The 27,297-nt window shown below is 45.7% G+C and overlaps 1 protein-coding gene across 1 annotated transcript in view; it reads left to right on the top strand.

The window, feature by feature from the left end:
* The window catches only part of LOC130858181 (RH-like protein), a 36,043-nt gene extending 10,092 nt beyond the window's left edge, over window positions 1-25,951 (top strand). The window contains exons 2-10 of the mRNA XM_057744203.1: window positions 809-995; window positions 5,657-5,807; window positions 8,043-8,190; window positions 8,967-9,133; window positions 10,682-10,819; window positions 13,166-13,299; window positions 17,391-17,470; window positions 20,338-20,411; window positions 25,925-25,951. Of these exons, the coding sequence (XP_057600186.1) occupies window positions 809-995; window positions 5,657-5,807; window positions 8,043-8,190; window positions 8,967-9,133; window positions 10,682-10,819; window positions 13,166-13,299; window positions 17,391-17,470; window positions 20,338-20,411; window positions 25,925-25,951 (1,106 nt within the window). The remainder of the gene's footprint in view (window positions 1-808; window positions 996-5,656; window positions 5,808-8,042; window positions 8,191-8,966; window positions 9,134-10,681; window positions 10,820-13,165; window positions 13,300-17,390; window positions 17,471-20,337; window positions 20,412-25,924) is intronic.
* Window positions 25,952-27,297: the final 1,346 nt, after the last annotated feature.

Genomic DNA, 27,297 nt, shown 5'->3' with positions numbered 1-27,297 from the left:
CTCAGAGACATTAAATAACTAGATTAAGCCACACAGCTGGAAAGTGCCAGAGCTCTGATATGATGCCAAGCTTATCTAGTTCCAGAGTCCAAACTGTTACCCATTTTGCAGACCTGGAATTAATTCAAAGCATCCGCCCATTTCCTTTCGCTGCTCCCCTCTGGAACATTAGCTAAGTCCTTTGCACTTATCTGCCACAGCAAGCCCAGCACAGGGTCTGAGGCTGGGAAAGGGGAGGGTCACCCAGGTGGCTCTGGTGCTTTCTGCTGGCCCACCAGGTCCCTCTCAGCAGGGGCCAAAGGGAGAGAACTGTTTTCTGCGAAGATAATTTCATTCTTGCCTGTGAACCCCTAGACCCACTTCTGTCCCCTCTTTTCTGCATGACCTGAGCTAAGTCACCAGCTTCTGTGGCCTTATTTTCTCTCACGCATGATCAGGAGGTTGAACCTGATTCTCAAAAGCAGGAGTCAGTACCTTTACTCTCAACTATGTGCAAGGACTGGTCCTGACGCTCTACAAGTGTCCATAACATTGTGTTTAATAATAACGATAATTGCTACATTTAGTGAACACTCACTATGGGCCAGTCCCTGTATTAGCTTAGTTAATCCTTCCCTTAACCCTGCATGGTAAGTATGTGTTATCCCCATTATTCAGATAAGAAAACTGAGGCTCAAAGAGGGGACCAAGCACTCTTCAATGATCTTTAATGTCCCTTCCAGTTGCCGTTCTGTCAAACTCCAATTTCACACAACCCTCCACCTTATCTGCTTTTCTTCCTCCTTCTCAACATCTCTTCCTTGGGCAGACTTCCAGCATGTTGTCATCATGGCGGTCTTTGGCTTGGGTTTCCTCAACACATCTTTGCGGAGACACTGCTGGAGCAGTGTGGCCTTCAATCTCTTCATGCTGGCCCTTGGGGTGCAGCTGACAGTCCTGGTGGATGGCTTCCTGAACCAACTCTCCCTCAGGAAGATGGTCATCAATCTGTCCAGGTAACTGGATGGCTGCTGGATCACTTTTGGGTCCTTGGGGATCTGGGGCCCAAGAGGGCAGATTCTAGAAGAGCTGGGGTGTCCCCTTCTTTTTCTAGCACCGACATCACACAATATTCAGGACTTATTTATACTAACAAATTACTCATTGTTTGTCTAAAATTCAGATTTAACTGGCATCCTCTATTTTATCTGACAACCCTACTCTGTGAAATCACAAAGGGCCCAGATCTACAGCCCTCCCTGTGTCCTTCCTTTTTCATTGATTTTGATTTCATAAAATTATACAATAAATACCAGTTCAAAGAAAAAATTAATAGAGATTAGACAAAAAGAAATACAAGAATGAGTCAAAAATTATCCACCCTCTGGCTGTAGAATTTATTTTAATTAACTTTTAGAAAAGACAAATACACCATTTTTGACATAATCTCCTTGATTTTCAATACACTTTGTCCATCTGTCAACAAGCTTCTGTATTCCCTCATTACAAAATGTTTTAGGCTGAGCTGTGAGCCATGAATGCACTGCTGTCCTCACTTCTTCATCAGAAGTGAATCTTCTTCCTCATAGGGCTGCTTTCAGGGGACCAAACAGGTGAAAGTCTGATGGAGCAAGATCAGGACTGTAGGGAGTATGCTTTAGCACCTCAAAACAAAGTTTTTGCAGAGTGTCGACAGTGTGGGCAGACGTGTGTGGGTGTGCATTGTCATGCAAGATCATAACACCCTTGGATAGCAGTCCTCTGCATTTAATCCGAAGTTTAGGCTTCAGCTCTTCAATAAGTATCTTGCTGTAATGAGCACTGTTGATTGTTGAGCCTTTTTCCTCATAATGTTCCAATACTGGCCCTTTTGAACTTTTTCTTGGTCGGCGATTGAGGATGTTTCCATTCCATACACTGCTGTTTACTCTCAGGCTTATAGTGAGGAATCCATGTCTCGTCCACCAGTAATGATTTTCTTTAAGAAACTTTCACCTTCCTTCGAGTATGGGTCCAAATTTTGTTTGCAGGTATCCAAACGCTTCCATTTATGCTCTTCCATGAGTTGTCTTGGCACCCATCTTGCACAAACTTTTCAAAACCCAAGTCTGTCGTGGATTACTTCATTTGAGGTGTTAAAGCATCCTCCCTATAGTCCTGATCTTGCTCCATCAGACTTTCACCTGTTTGGTCCCCTGAAAGCAGCCCTATGAGGAAGAAGATTCACTTCTGATGAAGAAGTGAGGACAGCAGTGCATTCGTGGCTCGCAGCTCAGCCTAAAACATTTTTTAATGAGCGAGTATGAAAGTTTGTTGACAGATGGACAAAGTGTATTGAAAATCAAGGAGATTATGTCAAAAATGGTGTATTTGTCTTTTCTAAAAGTTAATTAAAATAAATTCTACAGCCAGAGAGGATAATTTTTGACTCGCCCTTGTAGAAATCTCACATTCAGAGAGATAGTCTCTTGAAAAGAAGGAGGTACTCTCAGTCCTCAAATGCTGGTGAACAAGAGATAGCCATGACTTTAGTTTATTTAAATTAACTTTGATCTATTTAGATGCCTTTATAAGAACTAGCAAAATTAATCTGTGTTGTTAGAAGTTAGAATAATGGTTACCTGAGGAAGGTGGTGTTTATTGATTAGGAAGGGGCACAAGAGAAGTTTATGGGGTGCAGTAAACATTTTCTATGTTATCCTGGGTGATGGTTACACAAGATTATATATGTGTGTGTGTGTGTTTGTGTGTGTGTGTGTGTGTGTGTGTATACACACACATCCATTAAGTAGTACATACCTGCAAAATAAAAGTCATTCACACTTAATAGGAGGAACCAGGTAAAATTTGTCTTTAAAAATTGGTTTTTGGTTTTATCCAATTCTGAAATTTTGTCTTGCCCAGATGATAGGTAAATCCCCCCTTAGGTATCTTGGGGACCCCTTCAAGGTCACTCTACCCTCCCCTCTGAGACCCTACTAAACCTCTGGGCACTGCTATTAAACATGTCTCCATGAGCCAGGCTCTATGCTGGGCACTTCACAAACATTGTTTGTTTAACCCTTCCAAGTAGGGGTCTGACATGGTATACAAGCAAGGAACTAGATGCTCAGAGCTCATAAGACACTTGCCTAGGGTCACATAGCCAAGTGGTGGAAATGGCTTCAGTTTTAACTCTGTAACCTTTGCCACACACTGCAGAGTGGTCACGATAAGAAACACAGTCTAGCCAGCTCCCCACGGGCCCTGGAAAAAGCTCTTCACCTTTTTTCTTTTAAGCTATTTTAAAGGTGATCGCCATGGGGATTCAATAACCCCGGCAGCAACCTGGGAAGTGACAAAGGGCATTCTGGGGGAACTCCAACATGGTGGTCCTGGTCTGGCATCTCTGGTACCTTGGCTTAAGGTCACACAAGCCTTTGGCCTCCTGTAGCTGAGTCTCCATGCGTCTCCAGGCTGCCCCCTTCTTCTGACATCCTGCCTGTAGGAATCTGTTTGCTCTTGACTCAATCTGGAAAGACAAGAAGAGGCCATTTACAGCCTGAGTGAACGCCCCTGCCCCGCCCTGACCACTTGGGTCCTCTCAGCTGTGACCCCCAATGGGACTGGCTTCACAGATTTGAACAATGGGCTCCTTCCTGACCTTTCCTGTTCCAGCTGGGCTAGTGGGTGGTGCCCAGGCCTGCCTTCCAGACAGGCCCTCTCCCTCTCCCGTGGCCTCACTGGCCCGTGCAGCCTGACTTGGCACTGAATTGGTTCCACCTTGAGTCACCGATGACCAGTCCCTTCAGGGCAGAGTCCTGTCTCATTCAGTTTTGTCCTCCTTTGTTTTCCTCACATAGTAAGGACTTAGTAAATGGTTACTGGAACAAAGATGAAAATAAAAAGAACCCCAAAAGTTGTGAAATTTTTAGTGCTGTATGCTGAAAGGTCTTGGAGAGCCTGTCATAACAACAACCAACCCGCTTATTACTTGACTCGTTTTGCCCTCCCAACAGCTCCATAGGCCTTGCCTCTTCCTTATACATGAGGACACAGGAACAGAGTGGTTAAGTCATTTGCCCAAGGCCACACAGCCAGGAAGTGGCTGAGTCAGGATTCCAACCTTGGCGGGCTGGACAGAGAGTGTCCTAAGCACTGTGCTTCACTGTCTCAACACCTCCCCGGGCCCAACTGGCCCCTGAGGTCTGAAATCCCGCCTCTGGCACAGAATCTCTTGAATTAGGCTTTTGCCAATTAAATGAGCGCTCACCCAAAAGATAACATGGCCAGCCACAGTGAAACGCTGAGTGACACTTTATTCCAAATAATTCCTGGTGCCTGTGAGACTCTTTCCCCATACCCTTGGCCCTCCTCTGGCCTTCCCTTCAAAGGCACACTACATTGGCAACAATCACTGAGAAGGCTGTGTCCAGACTGCAGAGCACAGGCTTTGCATCCAGGCCAACTTGGTGGGTTTGAACCTTATGCGTGTCATTAAGTGGCTGTGTGGCCATTACCAAGAAAGCCACCTCTTCTAGTCTCAATACCAAATGGTACCCTAGCACCATTTACAGTGGATTACCTGGAGGATTAAAATTTAAAGGAGGTGATGTACTTGCAAGACTGTTATACATAATGCTCAACAGATTATTACTATTACAATTACTATTATAGCAGTGGGAGTGCTTGTAGCATCAGCATCATCAACTCCCAGGGGGAAGGGGTGGTCTCAGCAAGGTGCCCAGAGGAAGGTGGGTTGATTTAACCACCATGGATTGTCCAGCTCGGTGCCACCTCCCCCAGGAAGCCCTCCCTGATGAGTCCAGTTCACATTGCTCCCTCCCTCCAGGGAACCCCTCTTGCCTTGTGATATCTCAGATGGTCTTAATTGATAGGGTCATGATGTCGGCTTTGTCTCCCCAGCCGAATCATAAGTGCCTTGAAAACAAAAATTTTCTCCTTCTGAATCCCTGAACTAAGCTTGCTCACTTGTCAAGGGAAAGAAAGAATCAGTAACAGCGCTGAGTTAGTTCTTTGTGCCAGTCATGGTGTGTGTGCTAGACACACACGCATGACTATTCCTTCTAATCCCCCACAGCACTCCTGTGAGATAAGTAGTATTATCATTCTTATTTTACAGATGGAGAAACAGGCTCAATGAAATTAAATAGCTGCTCAAGTGGAAAAGCTGGAACTGGAAGCCAGGCTTGTCTTACTTCCAAACCCAGTCTCATTCCCCTACAGGGAGAGGGAGAGAGGAGGGTGGCGGTGCCTGAAGGACAGGCGGGCAGGTGAAGAGCGCCCTCTATTGAGTATCTGTGAGTGATGACAGTAGAAGAGAAGCCCAGGGCAGAATCCTAGTAGTCAGATCCCAGAAGGGGGTGCTGTGGGAACAATCAGACATTCCTGTGAGAACCTGGGAGCATCCTCAGTACAGATGAGTGTATGCAGATCAATCTCTCAGAGTGTGGCTGCCACCCTGATGGGGGAGGGGGTGAAGGAGACCCCAGACTCTGCAGTGTCCATCCCTGCGAGAGCGGAAATTTTGTCTATTTGCTCTCCCGCTCTGTCCCCAGTTTCTTGAGAAGTGTCAGGCAGAGAGTAGGTCCTCAACACATGTTTGTTGAATGAGTGAATGAATGAATGGGAGGCATCCTTCCTGCTCAGTGATCCCTGTCCTGCCTCCTCTCTCCAGTATTCAGACAGCCACCATGAGTGCTACATCTGTGCTGATCGCCATGGGTGTTGTCCTGGGGAAGGTCAATCTGCTGCAGCTGGTGTTGATGACACTGATAGAGGTGACAGCCTTTAGTGCCATGAGGAGCGTCGGCAGGGAAATCCTCAACGTGAGTCACGGTGCTGCGAGGAGGGACCTCGGGGACAAGGGCTGAGCAGGTGAAAGGGGAGGGCTCTATCTCCATTTGATAAAGCTTCTGGGATTAAAAAAATTAAAGACAGGCCAAAACAGGGTTGCAAAAGTGTGGTCTATGCTAAACATTTAATCATAGCAGACAAATGCTGTGGAAGGCCGTTCCCAAGGTAGAGAACTGTCAAGGAAAGTGGCCAGTTCCCAGAGATGGAAAGCTGGCTGTGGGCAACGCATTATAAGCCTTTTCCTGCTTTGTTATGGTTTTCATAGTGGTCGTTTTAAAAAGCTGCATTAATTCAAAGCCATCTCATCTCTTCTCTGCAGCTTCAATGTGTTGGTTTAGCTGGTCTGGGTGAGGGCTTAGCATTAATTTTGAGAGTTCCCTGTTTTTTCCTCAAAAACTTCAGTTCAGCCTGGGTTTATTGCATGGAAGTCCTCAGGGGAAACCAGAGCCAGAAACCAGAGCCGTTCCCAGTAGAGGCAACTCAAGAAATGAGTATTCCAAGCTGACGATTCCCAGATGTGGTTTCTGGACTCCTGGGGGACCTCAAAGAGATTAAAAATGCAAGACCACTTCAGTTCTTACAAGGGAATTCCACAAACTTTCATTTTTATGTGTGACTGAGGGTTCCTTACCTTTCATTCATTCATTTCACAAATATTTATTCTGAGCCTATTATGTACCAGGCACTCTTCTAGGCAGTGGGAAAATGCAACTGTCGTGGAACTTCTATTCCAGAGAGAAAGACTGCCAATAAACAATAAAATAGGCAAAAGATACAGTGTGTTAGATAGTGATACGGGGGAAAAAAATAAAACAAGGAAAGGAGATATCAATAGTTGGGAGGGAGGATAAAGTGTTAGAGAGGCTGGCCAGGGAAGGCTTCACCAGGCAAATAATTTTTGAGTAAAGAGCTGAAGGCAGCAGGCATGCAAGTCACATGGGTATCTGAGGACAGTGGCAGGTCAAGGTCAGGACCGAAGGAGTGGTCTGCCTCTTTCGGGAGGAGGATATTATCAGTAACACTGTTTAGAATTGTTGGCACATGATGATAATAAAAAGCAGATGGACTTTTAGTTGCTTTTATTATTGTTTTAAATTCCCTACAGACAATACATCCCCTTATTACCTGTACCCAGGGTGGACCACTCCCTCCACCCGGCACTCCAGGCGGTGGAACAGACGGTGCAAAGTGGTACTGATGTGGGAACATGACTGTGGGTTTGAGAAAGAGCAAGGACAGTATGTGTGGAATGAGCAGGAGGTGAAGTTGCAGAGGCTGTGGGAGAGCAGATCACGCAGGGTCCTGTAGGTCACAGCAAAAATGCTGACTTTGATATTCAGGGCAACAGGAGACATTGGGGGATTCTGAGCAGAAATGTGCCATGAGCTGACTTCAGTTTTAACAGGGTCACTCTGGCTGTTACGTGAATAGTCGGTTGGGGGACAAGGGTGGAAATGGGGAGACCAGTTAGAAGGTTGTTGCAAAAATTTGGGAAAGTGTTGATGGTGGCTTAAACCAAGGTATGCGTGTGTGTGTGTTGGGGGGGGGGGGGGCAGTGGGGCATGGTGGTAAAAATTCTGCCAAATCTGGATATTTTTTGAAGGCACAGCTGACAGGACTTACCAAGTAGCCCACGGAGTGAGTTATGAAGTTACTAAATTTGATATTCATAAAACAAAATTAGCATACAGCTGGAATTTTCTGAAAACTTTAGTTCGGTATCATAAGAATTCTGGCTTCATGTTGCAAAGTTCATATCACTCACACTCCATGTAAAAGTTGAAATTCTGCCAAAAAGTAGGAAGCAGTGGGGTACCTGTCTGTGTGGCTTTTTTTCCACCTAGGTGGACTTCAGCCAAAAGCATTTAAAGCCAACCAGAGGGGAGTTCCCTGTAAGTCCAGTGGTTAGGACTTGGCAATTTCACTGCTGTGGCCTGGGTTCAATCCCTGGTTGGGGGATAAAGATCCTGTAAGCTGCGAGACACAACCAAATAAATAAATAAATAAAGCCAACCAGAAACCTGCCAGGAATAAATACCCAGCGACTCACGGGGCTCCTCTGAAAGGAGGACTCCTGGGCTGGGTCAGTCTCCTGACTTTGAGGCACGCCTCCTACATGAAGTGCAAAACTTTCTCCAAGGAACATGGGAGTTTCCCTGTGGGCAAAGGATGCTGATACTCACTGGTCCCACTGGGTTTTGTTGCAGATGGAAAACCACATAAGCATGATGTACATCCACATATTTGCAGCCTGTTTCGGGCTGACTGGGGCCTGCTGCCTGCAAGAGCCTCTGTCCAATGCAGCGCAGGACAAAGATCAGACGGCAACGAGCCCCAGTTTGTTCGCCATGCTGGGTGAGAACGAGGTGGCATGGGTGGGCTCAGATCTGGGGTGGGCAAGAGGCTCCAAAAGGGCTCTGCAGAAAAATCTCTCCACTTTTCCAACCTTCCCTGGGTGTCTGAAGCCCCTCCATAATGACCCAATTCCTCAGGTAGTGTTTGATGAATTCACATCTTTGAAAGACGCATTCTCCTTTAGGGAAATTCTCTACATTAACATCCAAAGGAGAGGAGAGACTCGTTACATCTTGGTTTAAATAAGGTTATCCAATCCTTTTGTCCTCAACTTAAAGACGGGAATTGGACAAGTGAAGAAAGCCAGGCCTGGGAGTGGAGGAAAGACCAGAGGTGGGAAGAGAGGAGTAATTCATGCTGTAGTCTGAAGAGCCCAGTGAAAGTGCTGAACTTATAGGCTGGGGGAGGCTTAGAGGAAAGAAATCAGGCAGTGAGATCACCAGCAGGCAACTGAACACCAGGCCATGGGGCCAAATGAAAGCATCCCATCAATTTTTAAAAATAAGCATTTAGCCATCGCAGGCCAGGGTCAGGAGGCCTGTGGTTTGGTGATTTCAACTCTCTGGGCCTCAGTTTCCTTGCCTGTAAAGTATGTTGGCTGGGCCCTACCAGCTTAAGAATTCAGAGAGGAGACCTGATTTGCCCAAAGTCACAGAGCAAGATAGTAACACAGATGAGACTCGCCAGGTCCAGGATTCTCCTGTCTGAAGTCCCCCGAGGCTCAGGCTTTGGAACAGGAATACTGGTTCCAGCCATTGACCCTCTCTGGCCCCCAGGCACCCTCTTCTTGTGGATGTTCTGGCCAAGTTTCAATTCCGCTCTGCTGGATGTTCTGGACGAAAGGAAGAAGGCCGTGTTCAACACCTACTATGCCCTCACAGTCAGCACGGTGACGGCCATCTCAGGGTCAGCCTTGACGCACCCTCAAGGGAAGATCAGCATGGTGAGGAGAGGGGCTGTCCCTTGGGTGGGCAGTACTTGGGTTTTCCAGGCCTGACACACACATTCACGCCCCCCCACCCCCATCCCCAGCCTCGGGGTCAGCCCACGGGTCGGGCGGGAGCATATCGGGGGTGGGGTCTTGTCTGCAGCATGGTGGGGCATCAGCCAAACAGCGCCGGCTTGTCAACGTGGGCCTGGAACGCAGGAGACCGTCAGATGCACAAAGGCCCTCTGGGGGTGGGGGAGACTAAATCCATCAGCCTTGACATCAAGCAAACCCAGGTTGGAGTCCTGTTTCTGCTGGTTACGAAAGCCAGCCCCCATAAGCAAGAGTCAGCAGAGAAAAACTGGGGTAGGATGAGTCATCCTCTCCCCTTCTCCCAAGAAGTTTCAAGAAAGGAATGCACAGAATCAGAAGTAAAGAACTCTGTTTCCGTAGCCATCTGACCTTGGCCAAGCTACTTAAACTTTTCGAGTCTCAACTGCCTCCTATGTAAAGTGGGAATTGAGAGATGACGCTTGTAAAGGGCTGCAGGTGGAATAAGTGCTGAGCGAATATTAGCTGCTATTATCAACATAGCTGCGAGTCTGTGTGTGAGTTTTAGGGGGAGAGATGGGTGAGATGGTAGACTAAAGATAATACAAGGTCTCATTATGATCAGGGCATGAGGTCAGCCAGCCAGACACGATGGGGAAAAGTCTAGACAGACTGTGGGAGGGTGGAGGGGAGAGAAGGTGGCCGAAGATGACAGGTTAACAGCACTAAGGGGAGGTAAGGGTCCCCACAGGTGAGCTCCATGGTCACAGGGAGTCTAGAATCAGACAAGATAGGGACATCCAGGGAAGCAGGTGTAGACACCAGATCAGGGAGGCCCAGAAGCTGGTCCCAGGGCCCAGAGCCCCAAGATCTGGATAGAATTGAGAGGGGCAGAGGGCAGTAGCATAAGAGCAAGGCAAGGTCCCAGTTCTAGAGGAATGAAGGACATAGCAGACACATAACCCAGGAACAAGGGCCAGGTTATTGGGACCGGGTCCAATAATATAGGGTGGCATAGGCACCAAGTAGCTAATAATAACAATAATAATAATAGTAGAAAACAATAATAATGGCTTATATTCTGAGGGCATTTACTCATGTTGTATGCCAGGCATTGGGCTCAGAATTTTACATATGGTAACTCACTTAATTCTCACAATAACCATATCAGTAGGTACAATCGAAACCGCATTTTTCTGGTGGCAAAATTAAAGCACTGAGTGGCTAAGTGCCCAAGCACACCTCACGGCTAAGTGTGAGCGTGGCCAGGATCCTGAGTAACTGCACTGTCAAGCTAAATGACTCCCAATCAGGGTCACTGCTCCCTGAGCCTGAGAAGTGGGGCGAGATAAGACCATTGATGAAGTCTCAGCAGAGGGAAGGGGCTGGTTTCGGGATCAGAGAAGCAGGGAAGACATTACAGTGTTGTCTTGCTACCAGCTTACCAAGTAGTTTAGAGAGATGCTGTCCCCTCTATGACACTTCATTCACCCACAAGCTATTGCTTTGCAGACGCACATCCACAATGCGGTGCTGGCAGGAGGTGTGGCTGTGGGCGCCCCCTGTTACCTGATCTCTTCTCCTTGGCTTGCCATGGCGCTGGGTCTCGTGGCTGGGCTCCTCTCCATCTGGGGAGCCAAGTACCTGAAGGTAAGGCGCTGGGCAACGAGCACCTGCTGCCTTGGCTTACACCGAGGTCCAGGCCCCTAGACCATGGCGGGCCACCGTGTAGTGCCAAGGACTACATTAGGCAGCTGTTGGCACCTTCTCAATCTAGCTTCAGAGCTTAGGTGACGGATGGCCCAGGTTGGATGGTATATTTTTTAAGATCTGGGGAGAAAGTAACAGAATCTACTCAAGCTTGCTCAGGAATAAGTGGTATTTGTTAGAAGGCTGCTGGGGTATCACTGAACAGGATATGCTGCTGGGAGCCTAGGCATGGCTGGCACCAAGGATGGGAGTGTTGTGGGGAGCCCAAGAAGTCCCTGCCCTTCTTGTTTTGCTTTTCCTGAACGTCGGCTTTATTCTCACTCTGTAGACTTCCTTCCTCTTCTCGTACTCCTGCTCCACGTGGTGGAATGTTGTCTTTCTCGTCAATAAACAGCCAGGTGAAATTTCTTGGCCCTAACAGCAAATTCTTTGGAGAAGGGGCTCATTGGCCTAACTTGGATACCGTGCCCATCGTTGGCCGGGTGGGAGGAAGGGCACCACACATACACGACTGCTGTCCATGAAGCATGCGAATGGGGTGGGCAGGGCAGCACCCAAAAGAGGGATGCTGGGCTGATAATCCGGGTCACGTCCACCTCTGATTATTTAGTTCTTCTTCTACGTGGATGGGTTTTTCTTCCTTTAGTAGTCGACAGATACTGATAATATCACAATGCTCCATTATAGCCAATTTGTTGTAACACACTTCTAAGAGAAATATCTAGGAGCAACAAATCTTCATAGGTTTGAAGACTTGATGGAGGAAAAAGGAATAATAGACTTTTGGGTGACACAAGAAGATGAATGTGGATGAACCATAGATATTCAGGGAGGCAGTTTCAACCCCAAATAAGGAAGAACTTATCAACAGTTCACTTTGACTAAAGATGGGGTAGTCTGCTTTTCATCTTTGGAGTGCAAACATGTGTCTTTTATCTCCTCTGGCGTTGAGGTCCTCTGATGAAAGTAGGACATATACAGCAAAACATGTATCCTGGGAAGTTCCTGGCAGTCCAGTGGTTAGGACTCTAAGCTTTCACTGCTGAGGGCCCAGGTTCAATCCCTGGTAGGGGAACTAAGATCCCACAAGCCATGCAGCCTGGCCAAAAAACGTGTATCTCAAGTTGTCATCAGGCTCAGTGTCTGTCACTTTCTCTGTGCCTCAGGTTCTTTGATTCTATCACTGGGAAAAGGATTCAAAGATGATTCACTGATCTGTTTTCTTTCATTTATTCATTCATTCAACACAGTTAAGAGTCATCCTGTTTCGCAAGCTATAGTGTAGTGAAGGAAATGGACAAATAAACGCAACACAGTGTGATAACTGCTACTGGAGCACATCTAAGCTGGCCTGAGATGGGTCAGGAAATGCTTCCCAGAGCAGGGGATGTCCCAGCCAAGCATTGACAGAGAACTAATATTAGCCAGAGAAAGAAGTGGGAAATGTACTCCAGGCAGAAGGAACAGTGTGTTCAAAGGCTCAACGGCCAGAAGAGCATGTGGCCCAACTGGGAAACAGAAAGATGTTCTTTTGACTGAAGCATAAAGTTCATCAGAACGTGTGCCTCTCACCAGAGCCTTGAGAGAGGGCAGGTGCTCAGAAATCCCTCCTGGGCAAGTTCAAGAGTCCGAATTTTTATTCCGAAGACAATGCGTTTTCTAAGGAGGGAACAGCCCAGTCAGATTTGCATTGGTCTCCACATCTGTTGGCTCACGGCCGTCTGGGAGACCAAGTGATGCAATGGAAGGGGCTACTGACTGGGAGTCTAGAGGTATGGTCAGATTCTTTCCTTTTATTCAGTAAAGTAGTCTCTTGGATGGCAGTTAAGTGTGGGCTAGATCGGTGGGCCTCAACCATCCCCTGGGGACATTTGACAATATCTGGAGACAGTTTTGGTTGACACACCGGGGAGAGGGGTTGCTCCTGGCATCTAGAGGGTACAAGCCAGGGGTGCTGCTAAACCTCCTACCATGCACAGGAGGGCCCCTATCATAACACAGAATTATCAGCCCCAAGGGTGTGTGGTGTGGACCATGGACCAGCAGCTTTGGTATCACCTGGGACTTTGTTAGAAATGCAGAATTTCAGGCCCCAGACCCACTAAATCCAACTGTGCATTTTAATGAGCTCCCCAGGTGCTGTGACTGCAAATCTGAGAAGCACTTCTTTAGTTGAGCCCCAATGCCCGTGCCCCTGGATGCCTCGGAGGCCAAGGGCCTGTGGAAGGGCAGGTAAGGAGGATCAGTCCCACATGCAGATCTGCTGATGATGGCGTCTGTCCCCAGGTGTGTCTTCAACGAACGCTGGACCTCCATGACACCTACGGCGTGCTCTACACCTTCGGCTTGCCGGGTCTGCTCGGAGGGATCACCAACATTGTGCTGAAGGCGCTTCAAGTCAAGTGGACCGAGATTTCCATGTGGGTCACTTGGCTCAGCCCCTTATCATCCCGTCCAGCTCAGGAAGGAGTGTGCCCAGAGCCCTTGGCCGGGGGGTGGGGGGAGTAGGGGCGGGCATACTTTCAGGGCCACGCGGTCAGAAGGCCTCTGTGAATATTTGTTGGCCAATCTATTCTGAAATTCTGCCCAGCACCTACCGTGTATGGACTTATCACTTCTCCAGGCCACTTTCTTTCTCTCTCTTTCTCTCTTTCTTTCTTGGCTGTGTTGGGTCTTCATTGCTATGCGTGGGCTTTTTCTAGTTGCGGCGAGTGGGGGCTACTCGTCGTTGCGTGGGCTTCTCATTGGGCTCTAGGTGTGTGGGTTTCAGTAGTTGTGGCACACGGGCTCAGTAGATGTGGCTCACGGGCTCTAGAGCACAGGCTCAGTAGTTGTGGCACACGGGCTTAGTTGTTCTGAGGCATGTGGGATCTTCCAGACCAGGGATTTAACCCATGTCCCCTGCATTGGCAGGTGGATTCTTAACCACTGTGCCACCAGGGAAGTCCCAGGCCACTTCTTTTTAAAGCAGGCGGTTTAAGTGCAGAGCAAAGGCAGATTGTCCTGAGGCCTCCCCACATGCAGACAGAGCAGGCAATCAGGCCCAAGCCAACGGAGGCTGTTTTTCAACCCCTGGTGGTTTAGGTTGTGCGGAAGTGTGCCATGGGGTCCGGACCTCTTACTAGCTGGGCCGCGCTACCTACCTCTCTGAGCCTCTGTTGCCTGATGGTAAACGAAGATAATAATAGGGGTGTTGGAAGCTCCTTGAGGCCAGGCACTGTGTGGTTAAGAGGATTTGAAATGTTAATGTAGGAAAATGCTGAGCACAGCCCATCCCTGAGGTGGGAACGTGGGTTTCTGGACCCCACTCAGGTCCTTGTGCCCCCCCGGGGAATCGAAACAATGATCAGAACCCTGGCCATCACCTTCTGGAAGTTATCTTCTTGTTTGTTTGTTTCTTTCTTTCTTTCTTCTCTCTTTCTTTCTTGAAATTGTTTATCTTCTGAATGTGGCTCACATATAAGGAAAGAATGACTCGGGCACAATACAGGGATATATTTTTCCAGATGAACCGATAGAGTGACAATAATATTACTGGTGACCATCAGTCCCGTTTACTGACTGCTTTCTAAATGCTAGGCGTTATGCTCAAATCGTTATGTGCATCATCTCATTTAATCCCTCACAACCACCTGGTGAGGTATTATTAGCTTTCCCTGAGAAATGATACTTTGGGGGAGTTAGCCATCCGAGGTCACATGGCTGGAACCTGGCTGTAAAGGTTGGGAGCACCTGCGGTGGGTGATGAGCGCTCATTGCTGTGGTGGCATCTCAGAGAAATCATGGAGGGCTGGGTCCCTTATAGTTCCAACAACAGAGATGGCCATAGCCCCAAGTTATAGGAATCATCTATGAGCAGGTGAGACATACCTTCGTGAGCTGCTTGGGGGTGAGGAGGATCCCATCTGGGGGTGGGAAGGGGATGGTCCGTGTGAAGCAAGGCATCTCAGTAATGGACTCCAATGATGTGTCTGCCACTGTTTTAATAGCTGTGTGACTCTCGGCAAATTTTTTCCTCTCTCCGGGCCCCTGAGTCCCCCTCTGTAAAATGAGGGGTTGATCTAACAGGGTCCCATGCTCAGGTGCCTGTAGGGACCAGGCAGGTAAGGTTAAAAATGAGATCAGTGGGGGGAGTAAACCATGGGCATTCATTTTTCCATGCCAGGCAGCTAATACCACGCAGGGACCCAGGATCAGTGTTGACAGATCTAGTGACTTTTTAAGAGACGACAGAAATCCAGAGTTATACACATAGTCTCCTAAGCATTGGCAAAAGATTCAAATTCATTAGAAACATTGTGTGGGCCAAATTCTGCTCGTGGGCTGCCGACCTGGAACTTCTGGACCACCTACCCTTCTATCCCCCAAGTTCTGTGATTCTGTGGCTCTCCTAGAACAGTGGTTCTCAGCAGTGGTAGCATCACCTGGGAACTTGTTAGAAATGCAAATCCTACCCCACCCCAGATCCATTCAATTAGAGATCTGGAGGTGGGGCCCAGCAGTCTGTTTTTATTAAGAGTCTTCTATGTGATTTTCCTGCAAGCTCAAGTCTGAGAGCTATTGGCCTATAGCAAACAATGAAAGCAAAGCAAAACAGTCAGTCAACAGTGTGCTGCTAAAGACTTAACAATTGACTCTCCAGGGAAACAAAGCCCTGACTTATAGCATTTGCTTATTTCTCTGGTGCAAATACTCTCACTGTGGCCAATTTCAAGCCATCAAGGTGACACCACTGAACGTGGAGTTGAGAAGAGACGATAATTATTGGCCTGTGCCTCTGTGTGAGCTGGCTCCAGCACCCCTCTGCAAGTCAAGTCTCATTAGGATGAGACAGCTGAGGACCGAGAAGTAGTCCTATCTCCTCTGCAGGAACCTGGAAAAGGGATGGGCACAGTGACAGCAATGACCTCTCTCGGGGTGGCCTCTGGTCTGCTGGAAGTAAAGGGCTCGGGCTTCAGGGACCAACAGACCAAGGTCACATTTACCAGTTGTGTGACCTCAGGCATGGTATTCAAAATCTAAGAAAACACAGAACAGAGTTCCACTATATGATTACAGCACAATTCATCCATTATTGATGAGCATTCGGGCTGTTTCTAGTTTGGAGCTGCTATGAACATTCCAGCACTTTTGCTTGAACATATGAATGTACTTCTGCTGAGTATGTGCCTAGAAGTGGAACTCTTGGATTTTACAGTATTTTTACAATCTGTGTCAGTGGATACTTCTAGGTGCCATTGTGGTCTATGCAGTGGAAACTGAGAGCTTCCTTTACCCCATTATATTCTCTAACACTCCTTCTTTTTTGTTTTAGATTTATTTATTTATGTATTTATTTATGCATTTATTGATTGCATTGGGTCTTCATTGCTGCACATGGGCTTTCCCTAGTTGAGGCAAGCAGGGGCTGCTCTTTGTTGTGGTGTGCGGGTTTCTCACTGCAGTGGCTTCTCTTGTTGCAGACTCTAGGCACGAGGGCTTCAGTAGTTGTGGCACACGGGCTTAGTTGTGTCTCTGCATGTGGGACGGAACCCGTGTGCCCTGCATTGGCACGCAGATTCTTAACCACTGAGCCACCTAGGAAGTCCCTCCCTTCTTGTTAATTTTAGCCATTTAAGCATCAAACTTACTGTTTTAATTTTAATTTCCCTGATGACTAATTAAGTGGAGTACTTTTCATCTGCTTTTTGGACGTTTGAATACTTTCTCTTGTGAAATGTCTGTTCAGGTTCTTTTGCCCATTTTTTCTGTTATGTCTTCTGATTTTTTCTTATTGATTTGTAAGAATTCTTCAAGTGGTCTGGATATAGATCCTTTGTCAGATATATGTATTGTAAATAACTTCTCCCATTTTGTGTTTTTTTTCACCTTTATAATGGTGTCTTTTGATGAACAGAAGTTCTTAATTTTATTATAGTCCAATTTATCATTGTTCCCTCTATGTTTAGCTTTTGTGTGTCCTGTTTAAGAAATTTTTGCCCACTGCAGGGTCATATAGATGTCCTCAAAGGGCCACTTAATAGTTTAAAGTGAAGCCCCGGAGTTGCCTTGAAGGAGAGAGGACAGGGAAATATGTTCAAGGAGGGTGGGCAGGGGAGATGGGTCTGCTGGCCAAGCTATACCTCATCTTACTCTGATAGAAATAAAACCTTCATCTTTAATTGCCTAATGAGGAAACTTAGGACTGTGAGAGGTTAAGTGCCTAGGGTCATGGAGCTAGTGACAGAACTGGGACTTGAACTTGGGTTTTCTGACTTCTAGTCTAGCTCATTATCCATGGGGTCTGAGAACTAAAGTAAGCCAAAGAGGATCTTGAAATCCCTTCTTCCCCTCTACATGTCTGCATGGCTTTGTGGGAGAATGACAAGAATATAAAGCCTGGGGAGGGGACATTTGTTCTCCTGGTGGCTCTTTCTGACAGCATCGCTACTGATGCCAACAGTCCTTTTTGTCCTCAATGACCTCTGCAGCCTGATGCCCAATGTGACCACCTCTGCTTTGTCATTTTTAGGCTCGGCTACCAGATACTCACTGACTTTGGGGCACTCAGCTTCACCATCATTATAGCTGTGGGATCTGGTCTCCTAACAGGTCAGTATGAGACCACCCTTCTTCCACCATTGTCCAGGGCACAGGCACCTGCCCCATGGCTGGACGTGTATGTGCCCATCCCCTTCCTCACGAACGCACCCCCTCAGTTCCAGCCAAATGAGGCAAAGAGCCCAGACCTTGATTAAAAAACAGATGAACACAGAATTACAAGCTTTCATGATTGGAAAGGCCCTCAGAGGTCACCTGGATACTATAGCCTCTTCAGCCCAGGACTGGTGATTTCATCAAATTTTGTACAGAGGACCAAGGAAACCCTTATGCTACAGAGCTTACCTTTTACTCCCTAAGAACACCTATAATACTGTTTTGTTCAGCAAATATTTGTTCAATATCTGCAATGAGCCAGGCATTATTCTTAGGTACTAAGGATACAGCAGTGAACAAACCAAATTCCCTGCCTCATCAAGCTGACTTTCTAGATGGGGAGGGGGCTTTTACCATAGAGAAATATATATGAGAAGCCATTAGAGATCCGTAAGCAGAGGACTGAGGTATGTTTTTGCTTCTGCAATATGACAAAATAGCAAAGAATCAGGGAGATACCAATTTGCCAGTCTTACTTACATGCTAGGTGAAAACGTGCATTCTATACAGAACTGTTCACTGTTATTCTAAAAGCAGATGGCTTTTATTGGACGGCAGACAGCTTTTATATTGTGTCTAAGCATGCAGTGAATGCCAAATAAGAGACAAAATAGCATAGGTAGACACTAAGTAGTTGTGTGACCTTGCGCATGTCACTTTACTCTCTCTGGGAGTTGACTGGCAGCCATAAGTTTACATTCTATTCATGGTGGCAGTCCAACCCTGTGTAAGGTTGCCAGATTTAACAAGTGAAAATACAAGGCACCCAATTTGGAATTTACAATGAACTGAGCATCCTGTATTTTATTTGGCAATCCTACACATGGGCTCGCTCACCATTCACCACTGTCACCGGTATGTACAGAGTGACACCGAGTTTTGCTGTCTTGTAAATCACCTGGGAGGGCTTCCTAGGCTTCACTGAAGTCAAGAAAAAGGATAGAGGAAAGACACTCCTATTAGTCCTTTAAAGAGTTAAGACCAATAAACTTTCCTCTTTACATGTTGCTTTCTACTCTTTTTTTCAAGATTTATTTTTTATTTATTTATTTTTGGCTGGCTTGGGTCTTCGTTGCTGCATACAGGCTTTCACTAGGTGTGGCGAGTAGGCTCTAGAGCGCAGGCTCAATAGTTGTGGCACGTGGGCTTGGTTGCTCCATGGCACGTGGGATCTTCCCAGATCAGGGATCGAACCCATGTCCCCTGCATTGGCAGGCGGATTCTTTACTGCGCCACCAGGGAAGTCTGTCTTGCTTTCTACTTGAGGGAATGGTGATTAAAAGTACTTGAACAGGGACTTCTCTGGTGGTTCAGTGACTAAGGATCCACGCTCCCAATGCAGAGGGCCTGGGTTCAATCCCTGGTCAGGGAACTGGATCCCACATGCTGCAACTAAGATCCTGCATGCCGCAAGTAAGACCTGGTGCAGCCAAATAAATAAATAAATAAATATTTTTTAAAAAAGTACTTGGACGATGGAAGGGGAAAGAGGCCTCCAAGAGACCAAGATGGCACCAAATTGACCCCCTAAAGCCAAGCATTTTACATGTGAAGAGACCCCATTCTGTGGAGCTCATCTATAATGTATGTACTTAAGAAACAATCTTATCAAGCATAGTTATGGGGTTTCCCAGGTCAGGCAGATTAGAAATACAGATCAGAGGTGGACAGGTTTCTAGAGGTAAAGCACATTGGTAGAAGTCAGAAGTGAAAACAAAGAGCCTCGCAGGAAAAGAGAAATTTTTAAAACCAGTCACAAGAACATGAGAAGCTTGGGCTGCTGGAGAACAGGCCAGTAACCTTCAGCAGCTGTAGCCCTTCTCCATATTATACAGCACATTTCATAAAAGGATATTCCTAGCAACAGTTCTAATTTTAAAAATATATATGTATGTGTTCAGTGTTGTCTCATAAGACAAGAAAATATAACATAATTGAGATGGATTTGCATCAGTGATGAGGAAGCCTCAGCTATCTGGAAAATATGTGTAGGCGACAGAGATCATTTCTGAGTAATTCTAGCTAAATGAGGTGCACTGATTGCATTGTGCATGCCAATATCAGTTAAAGGCACTCACTATGAGAGGAAAATATGAACAAGCACACACCCACTCTTGTTAATCTTACTATTTAATACATTGGGGCTGACCATCATTGAAAAATACACAGATAAATCTATCAATGGCATTTCCCTGCTTCACATGAAAGGTAAACCGTACTTCATGTACGGGAAATTCTGCAGACTTTGAGCAGTAGGGCGAATGCGTAGGGCCCAAGCTCTCTGGGCAGAGGCAGGATGGATGAAAAGAAGAGGCAAAGAAGCAGGTTGTTATAAACTACTTTCCTAACAAGTGAAATCTTGAGCTGAGGTCCCTGGGACTTTACTGGAACTAGTGCGGTTGGACCTGCAGGGGCAGCTATTTTAGTCGCTGTCCATGGTAGCTCTTGCATTTAAATGGACCAGCTTTAAACAGGGTCCTCCTATTCCATCTTGGGAAGTGTGTTAATCCATGACTATTGTATACCGCCCTGTGTAATCGAAAGCCTTTAGCTGTAGTTGCTCTTGCCAGTTCCTTTTAAAAGATGTCTCTAGAATTAATTAAGCTAGTCCAGGAAGGACAGTGCTTCAATTTGTCTACCTCCTGGTTGTGGAAGAAAAAAGGATTTGTTGAGATACCATAGTTGATAAAATATTTTGATTAAATTTGAGATAACAAATGCAATCCTCTAAGTGTGTAACATTTAATTATGAATTTAAACAGGTTTGCTCTTAAACCTGAAAATATGGAAATCACCTCACGTGGTTAACTATTTTAATGACCAAACTTCCTGGAAGGTAAGATTTTTAACCTATTAATGTCTAACGTTTTGAGTGAATGAACTCAACAAGAATCCAGGGTATATACGTTAACTTGGTGTTTGTGAGAGTAAAGTAAAAAACAAACAAATCCATGATGTGTGTGCATGTGCATGCGTGTGTGCATGTGTGTGTGTGTTTGTGGGAGGGGAGGTAGTAAAGGTTCCCATTTCCCTGCTGCCTCAAAATCACTGAGGGTCAGGGATGCAAGAACTGTCACTGGCCATGTCTCTTCCCCACCTGGAGTCACCGAAGTGGGCAAACAGTTTGACATGAAGGTGATGGAATCCTGCAATGCAAGAGCCAGAAGGACCGAAGGGGCCAGCGAGTCCAATCCCCTCATTTGATAGACCTCTGAGTGGAGCCATGAGTATCTAAGTTCTCACAGGGAGTGAGTGGAAGAGCTGGAGAAATTATAGCTAGTGGACATGAGAAAACTTGCAGCATAGGGGTCTGGGGTTATTTAGTCAAGGGACATAAAGCTCAAACAACTCAGCTGCTGCTGAGGGTCTGTGTGACACTGTTTGTTGTCATGACTGGGCTGGAAAGAAGGTCAGGGCTCATTCCCTGAGACCTCACTGCCCTCCTCCTTTTGACCTACACTCACAGTTCACAAAGCACTCTGATGCATGTCACCTTAGGTAATCTTCCAATTGATGCTGAGGTTGGCTGGGCAAGCAGAGACCCACACTGCCAAGTTATAAATGGGAAGTGGGGGCCAACAGAGGGCAGGCTAACGCCCAGCATCATGCCTTTGTGAGTGGCCAGTGAGTCCCAGGCCAATCCTTTCTCCATCCAGCAGGCCAAGATACTAACCACTAAAGGGACAGAGAACCAGCCTTATTACGGGCATTGGCATTTGTGTCTGTAAGGGCAAAACAGAAAGAACCTACAGAGAAAACCCACCTCTTCTCCCTTTCCTTCATCTCCGTGCTCTCTTTGCTCCTCTTCTTGGAAGGCAGCTATGCTCACCACTATACCACCAACGCATGCATGCTCCTCTTCTTGAAACAGCTTTCTGGAGGTATACTTGACAATGAACCGCACATATTTAAAGTATACAATTAGATACATTTAAACATATTTATACCCCATGAAACCATGATGGCGATAAAGGTAAGAACACACCCATCACCACAATACATTTCCTCCTGCCTCTTTGAAACTGTTCCCTCTCAACTCCACCATCTTCCATCCCCAGGCAACCACTGAACTGCTTTCAGTCCTACAGATTACCTTACATTTTCTATAATTTTATATAAATGGAACCACATGGCATGTACGCTTCTCCGTCTGGCTTCTTTGCTTGGTGTAATCATCCTGGGAGTCCTCCTCGTTGTCGTGTGTAACCTGCCTCATCTTGCACCAGCTTCTCTCTGTACCCACTGGCTTCTCTCAACAGCCAGTCTCTCCCAGTCCCCGGCAAGTGTTCTTGCTCCTTTAGCAGAAGCAGGGTAATCTAGCGAAAGGACTCAAAACTGGCTTCATCCATCCATTCACTCCGCATGTGTTTATTGAGCAGCTATTATATACTGAGCACTCTGCTCATTAACAAGAGATACCACAAATAGGACACATAGCCAGCTCAGTTATTTCAGTTGCAATAAATACTTGCTGAACAAATGAAGGAAGTTTTAGGAACCCACCCCACCCCCCGCCCCCAACACTAGCCCCTGCAGCAGCAGGTGAAATGGAGAGTGTGTCCCTGGAACAAGACCTCGATCCTAGTCACCATTCTGCAAGGCCTGGAGTAGGCAAGACCCTTGACCTCTCTCACTGGTAAAATAAGAACAGTAACCTTTGTTCTACCTCACTGGGTTGTCCTGAAGATCAAATGGGGTCATAACATCTGTGACCACATTCTGCAAAATGCAAACTGCCATGTGAATGCAAAAGTTTATTACTAGGGGTTTAGACAACCACAGAGGAATGTGTAAGCCTAACAACTCTCATTTATTGTAAGCCTTCTGCTTCTGATTCTGTACTGGATGCTTTTCAACATTATCTGATTTTATCCTTGCAAAAACCCTGCATGAGAATGCCTCCCCGGAAAAACAAAAAAAAAAAGAATAAATCTCCCCGGGACTTCCCTGGTGGCACAGTGGTTGAGAATCCGCCTGCCAATCAGGGGACACGGGTTCGATCCCTGGTCAGGGAAGATCCCACATGCTGCTGAGCAACTAAGCCCGTACACCACAACTACTGAACCTGTGCTCTAGAACCCTTAAGCCACAACTACTGAGCCCACGTGCCACAACTACTGAAGCCGGCACACCTAGAGCCCATGCACCACAACGAGAGAAGCCACCGCAGTGAGGAGCCGGTGCACTGCAATGGAGAGTAGCCCCCACTTGCCACAACTAGAGAAAGCCCGCGTGCAGTAATGAAGACCCAGTGCAGCTAATAAATAAATAAAATTTAAAAAAACTCTAAAAAAGAAAAAGAATGTCTCCCCACCTGAAGACGATGAGTAATTTGTCCAAAACGGCAGAGCTAGTAAAATGGAACAGGAGGAATTTGAATCGGTGTCTGTTTGTCTCCAAAGACACAGCATGTGTATATGTGTTGTGGGCAGCTACTGGAGAATGGTTATTTCTCTTCTCATCTTCTGATGTATTTTTTTTAATAAACATTTATTTATTTATTTATTTTGGCTGCATTGGGTCTTCGTTGCTGCATACGGGCTTTCTCTAGTTGTGGCGAGTGGGGGCTACTCCTCATTGCCATGCACAAGCTTCTCATTGCGGTGGCTTCTCTTGATGCCGAGCTCAGGCTCTAGGTGCGCAGGCTTCAGTAGTTGTAGCACGTGGGCTCAGTAGTTGTGGTGCATGGGCTTAGTTGCTCTGTGGCATGTGGGATCTTCCTGGCCCAGAGATTGAACCCATGTCCCCTGCGTTGGCAGGCAGATTCTTAACCACGGCACCACCAGGGAAGTCCCTGATGTTTTTTTTTTAACAGTTGAGCAGAACTATTTATTCAGCAGTGTAACACTTATAGCTTGCATTTGAAAAGCAAGAATACAAACTTCTTTGGGAAGGGACTTCCCTGGTGGTGCAGTAGTTAAGACTCTGCGCTCCCAATGCAGGGGGCCCAGGTTTGATCCCTGGTCAGGGAACTAGATCCCACATGCATGCTGCAACTAAAAGTTCACATGCCACAACTAAGGAGAATGCGTGACGCAATGAAGAAGCTGGCTAGCCACAAATAAAGGAGCCTGCCTGCTGCAACCAAGTAAATAATTTAATTAAATTTAAAACAAAGAATACAAACTTCCAAAGCTGATAAATCCAGGGGTGATTTGTTTTTTTTTTTTTTTTTTGGGTAAACCATCCAAAACGACATTTTAAACATCATGGAATGCCCTTTATTGTATGTCATAGAAGCAGACTACTGGGAGTTGGAAGGGACATTCTTTAACTGGTTGCCCAGACCACGCTCAGCACTTCCTGGGATGGGGCCCTCATCATCCCCCAAGGACACTCATCCCATCCTTGGATGGTTTTATTAAGATGTACTCATTCACTCACTCACTGATTCCATAAATATATTATCTAATACATGATAGATACTGTACGAAGAGCTGAGGAGACAAATGTAAATAAAATTTAGTTCTAGGTCTTAAGGAGCTGCATGCACTAATCCTTTATCTTCCTGGAAATTACAGTGATCCTCACCCAGAAACTGATTTACAAAAATCCAATTTATAATATAATTTTTCATATGTCTTGTGCCTTTGCTAAGAGAATAAATTTTTTCAACTTTTAATTTCAATTTAATAAACCATGGATTTTATTTCATGCTTCCCAAGGCACAAGGACCCACTGACATCTATTTATTAAAATGAATTCCACAGTTCACCTTTCTGAAGAAAGAAACTTTTTTTGCAAGTCTCCCATGGACAAGCCCCTGTTCTGAGTATTGTGTGGGTACAGAGAAACTAGGGGCCTAAGCACTTAGGACTGGATCTTTATCTGTGCACAGCTCTATCTCTTAAGTACTAAATAAGTAATTCTGGCAGTAGCTGCTGGACGAATTAGAGGAGGCTGAGGTTACACGCTTGGGGAGGTCAGGGAAAATGGGACTTGAAGTTGTGTTGGATTTGGCTAAGTGACAGGAAGTGAAAGACATTCCAAGAAAGGGGAGGACTGAGAGCAAAAACAGGAGAAGCATGAAGCAACTGGCTCAGCGACAAGTTGGTGAAGAGAAGGATGAATGATGGGCAGAGTCACTTGAATCATCCTTCAGCTGATGGCAAGCTCCCAAAGTTTACTGGGGAAATGGTGCCACAAAATGAATGTCTCAGGTGTGAGTAGTATGATAGGATTAAGCACGTAGGATGGATTCTGAAATGACTGCAGTATACTCAAGGTCACGCATTGCTTTCTGAACACGTAATTGCATGCAGTTTATTTTTTAAATGATTATATTGCCAAGAAATATAAATACCACCGTCTTGTCACAAAAACAAGACAAAATGTGTTGAGTTCCTCTTGCTGTTTTATGCAAAACAGCATAACCTTGTCACCCTGGTGTCACCTGTTTCTGATTTACAATAGACGTTCCAGACACACAGTAAGGGTCCAACAAATGATCGTTCCACCAAAATGAGGAGATCCACTTTTTGAAGCAAAGCAGGAAAACAGATCAGGAGCCTGCTATTCCTCCCCTCTGGGAGAGGCCCAGTGGAAAGAGCCTTGTGTGGGAGGCAGATCTGAATTGAGTCCAGCTCACCCACCACAGGCTGGTGCCCCTGGGCAAGTCACTTTACTTTTGGGGGAGGGGGAGGGAGGGATTCAGTTCCTTCATTTGTGAAATGAGATCAGATTCCACATTCTGGAGTCAGACAGATCTAGCTCTCTCATCTCTGAAATGGAGATATGTCACTAGGTTGTTGTAAGGATTTAAGAGAGAGAACGTGTGTGAAATGTTAGCACACTGATCCACTGAAAACACCCCATAAACATTAGCTACTCTGATTTCCGGTTCTAGAATGCTATGATCCAAGGCTACTCAACATGCAGTGATGTATGGCAGGGTATAATACGGCACAACCAAAGAACTGAGGATCTATTTATTTAGCTTGCAGAAGAGAAGACCCAAGGGACACCTAAGAATGATCTTCTAACACTTGAGAGAATGTCATGTAGAAGAGGGAAAAGAAGTTAACTACGCCCAGTGGGTGACGCAGTATAAACTGCTAACAATTTGAACTGTCTGCCAAATGGAATGAACTACTTCATATGGTAGTGAGTCTCTTGTCACTGGAGGTGTTCAAACAAAAGCCAGGTGACCATTAATGATGCATGTAAAGAGCTGTATGAAATGAGACCTAAGTATCTAAGAGATCTTCCAATTCAGATTTTATGAGAGAACTTCTAAGATCTTTGTGATGAAACAACACTTTGGGCAAAAAATCAAGCCAGAATCAATATGTGCACATTATATGTATAAGGGTTCATCTGTAATAAAAAATGTTTGCTTTCCTTTTACAGTTTCCACATTTGGCTGTTGGATATTAAGCGAAAGCATCCAAGAAAAACAAGGCTTGTTTGAAAACAAGACAACTTCTTTGCACTGTTGCCCATTTTTTTGCGTGTGCGACAAACACTCATTGCAGCAAAGTCTCTTTATGTACAATTAAACAGGTCAGAGATAGATTGATATTAAAAATAAAAGACTAAAAACTTAAGTGGAAACTTTATAATAATTTTAAATAATTATGTTTGGTTTCATGAAAGATGATGCTATCAATATTTTCTCGGGTGCAGACACATAGCTCACAAAATTAAGGTTTTGGTTCAATTTTACTGACAATTCCTAGATTCTTTCTTGTGCTTCATAAAGTATTAAGCTACTCCGTTTACCCACCTACATCAGCAAAGCAGATGATATAACAGGGGAAAATTAAGAACTCAGATTTAGTCCTTGCAGACATTATGCTTTTATTCTAGTGCTTTTACAAGGAGTTCTTCCTCCCTGAGCACATCTTGAGTTTAACTGTGGGGAAGACATTCATCGTCAAATGTAGAGAGACACTGCCTCAGGATTTAAAAACTAGTTCTACAACCTTGAGGAAATCATTTAAATTGCCATGGTCTAGGTTCCCTTATCTGTAAAAAGAGAAGGTGAACTTCAACCCCTAAGACCTCCTCCAATTCTCACATCCTGTGGATCTAAAAACTCACCAGGAGTGATTTGCTGTGAGATGACAGCAACACAGTCATTTCTTTGAGTAGCTGATGACCAGACGACATTCAAAACGTTCACACTGGGAGAAAACTATGGCTGACATAGAAAGAGGACCTAATTTAAATCATCTAACAGATACTTGGTGTTTAATGAATGGCTAATTGTAGCAAGTTTTATGAAAGAAAACATTTCAAGCTTTAGTTCTGAAGAACATGTATCCCACAGTTAGCTGGTTCATTAAAGTAAAAAAACATTTCCATTTTGCCAAAGTGGGGTGCTTGGAGCATGACAGAATTCCAAAGAGGAACAGACTAAGAACTCCCAGCAGTTAACGTTCATCATTATAGTTGACTTTGCTGGTCTATTCTGTACAGAGATACAATGAAATGGAATTCAATTTATTATCACACTGACAAGAGAATTAGTCACCTGAGTAAAGACCAATGTCAAGTCCCTATCCTCTTCCTCTTTCCTTCCATGGTGGCTGTGGAGTCACTGTCAGCGTCCCACCAGGACCAAGAGTCACAGCTGAGTTATGACTCCCCCCTCCCCCCAGTCGGTGGCACTGAAGGGACACTTTTGAGGAGATTGGCGGCAGGACCATGGGGCTTCTCTCTTTCAATATGTTCACTCACCCCTTGGGAGACCCTCAATAGTTACTTACACTGAAATATTT

The sequence above is a fragment of the Hippopotamus amphibius genome, chromosome 1 (genome assembly GCF_030028045.1).
Source record: "Hippopotamus amphibius kiboko isolate mHipAmp2 chromosome 1, mHipAmp2.hap2, whole genome shotgun sequence".
Classification (NCBI taxonomy): domain Eukaryota; kingdom Metazoa; phylum Chordata; class Mammalia; order Artiodactyla; family Hippopotamidae; genus Hippopotamus; species Hippopotamus amphibius.
Note: the sequence above shows the minus strand (reverse complement) of the source record. Positions and strands in the feature narration are given on the sequence as shown.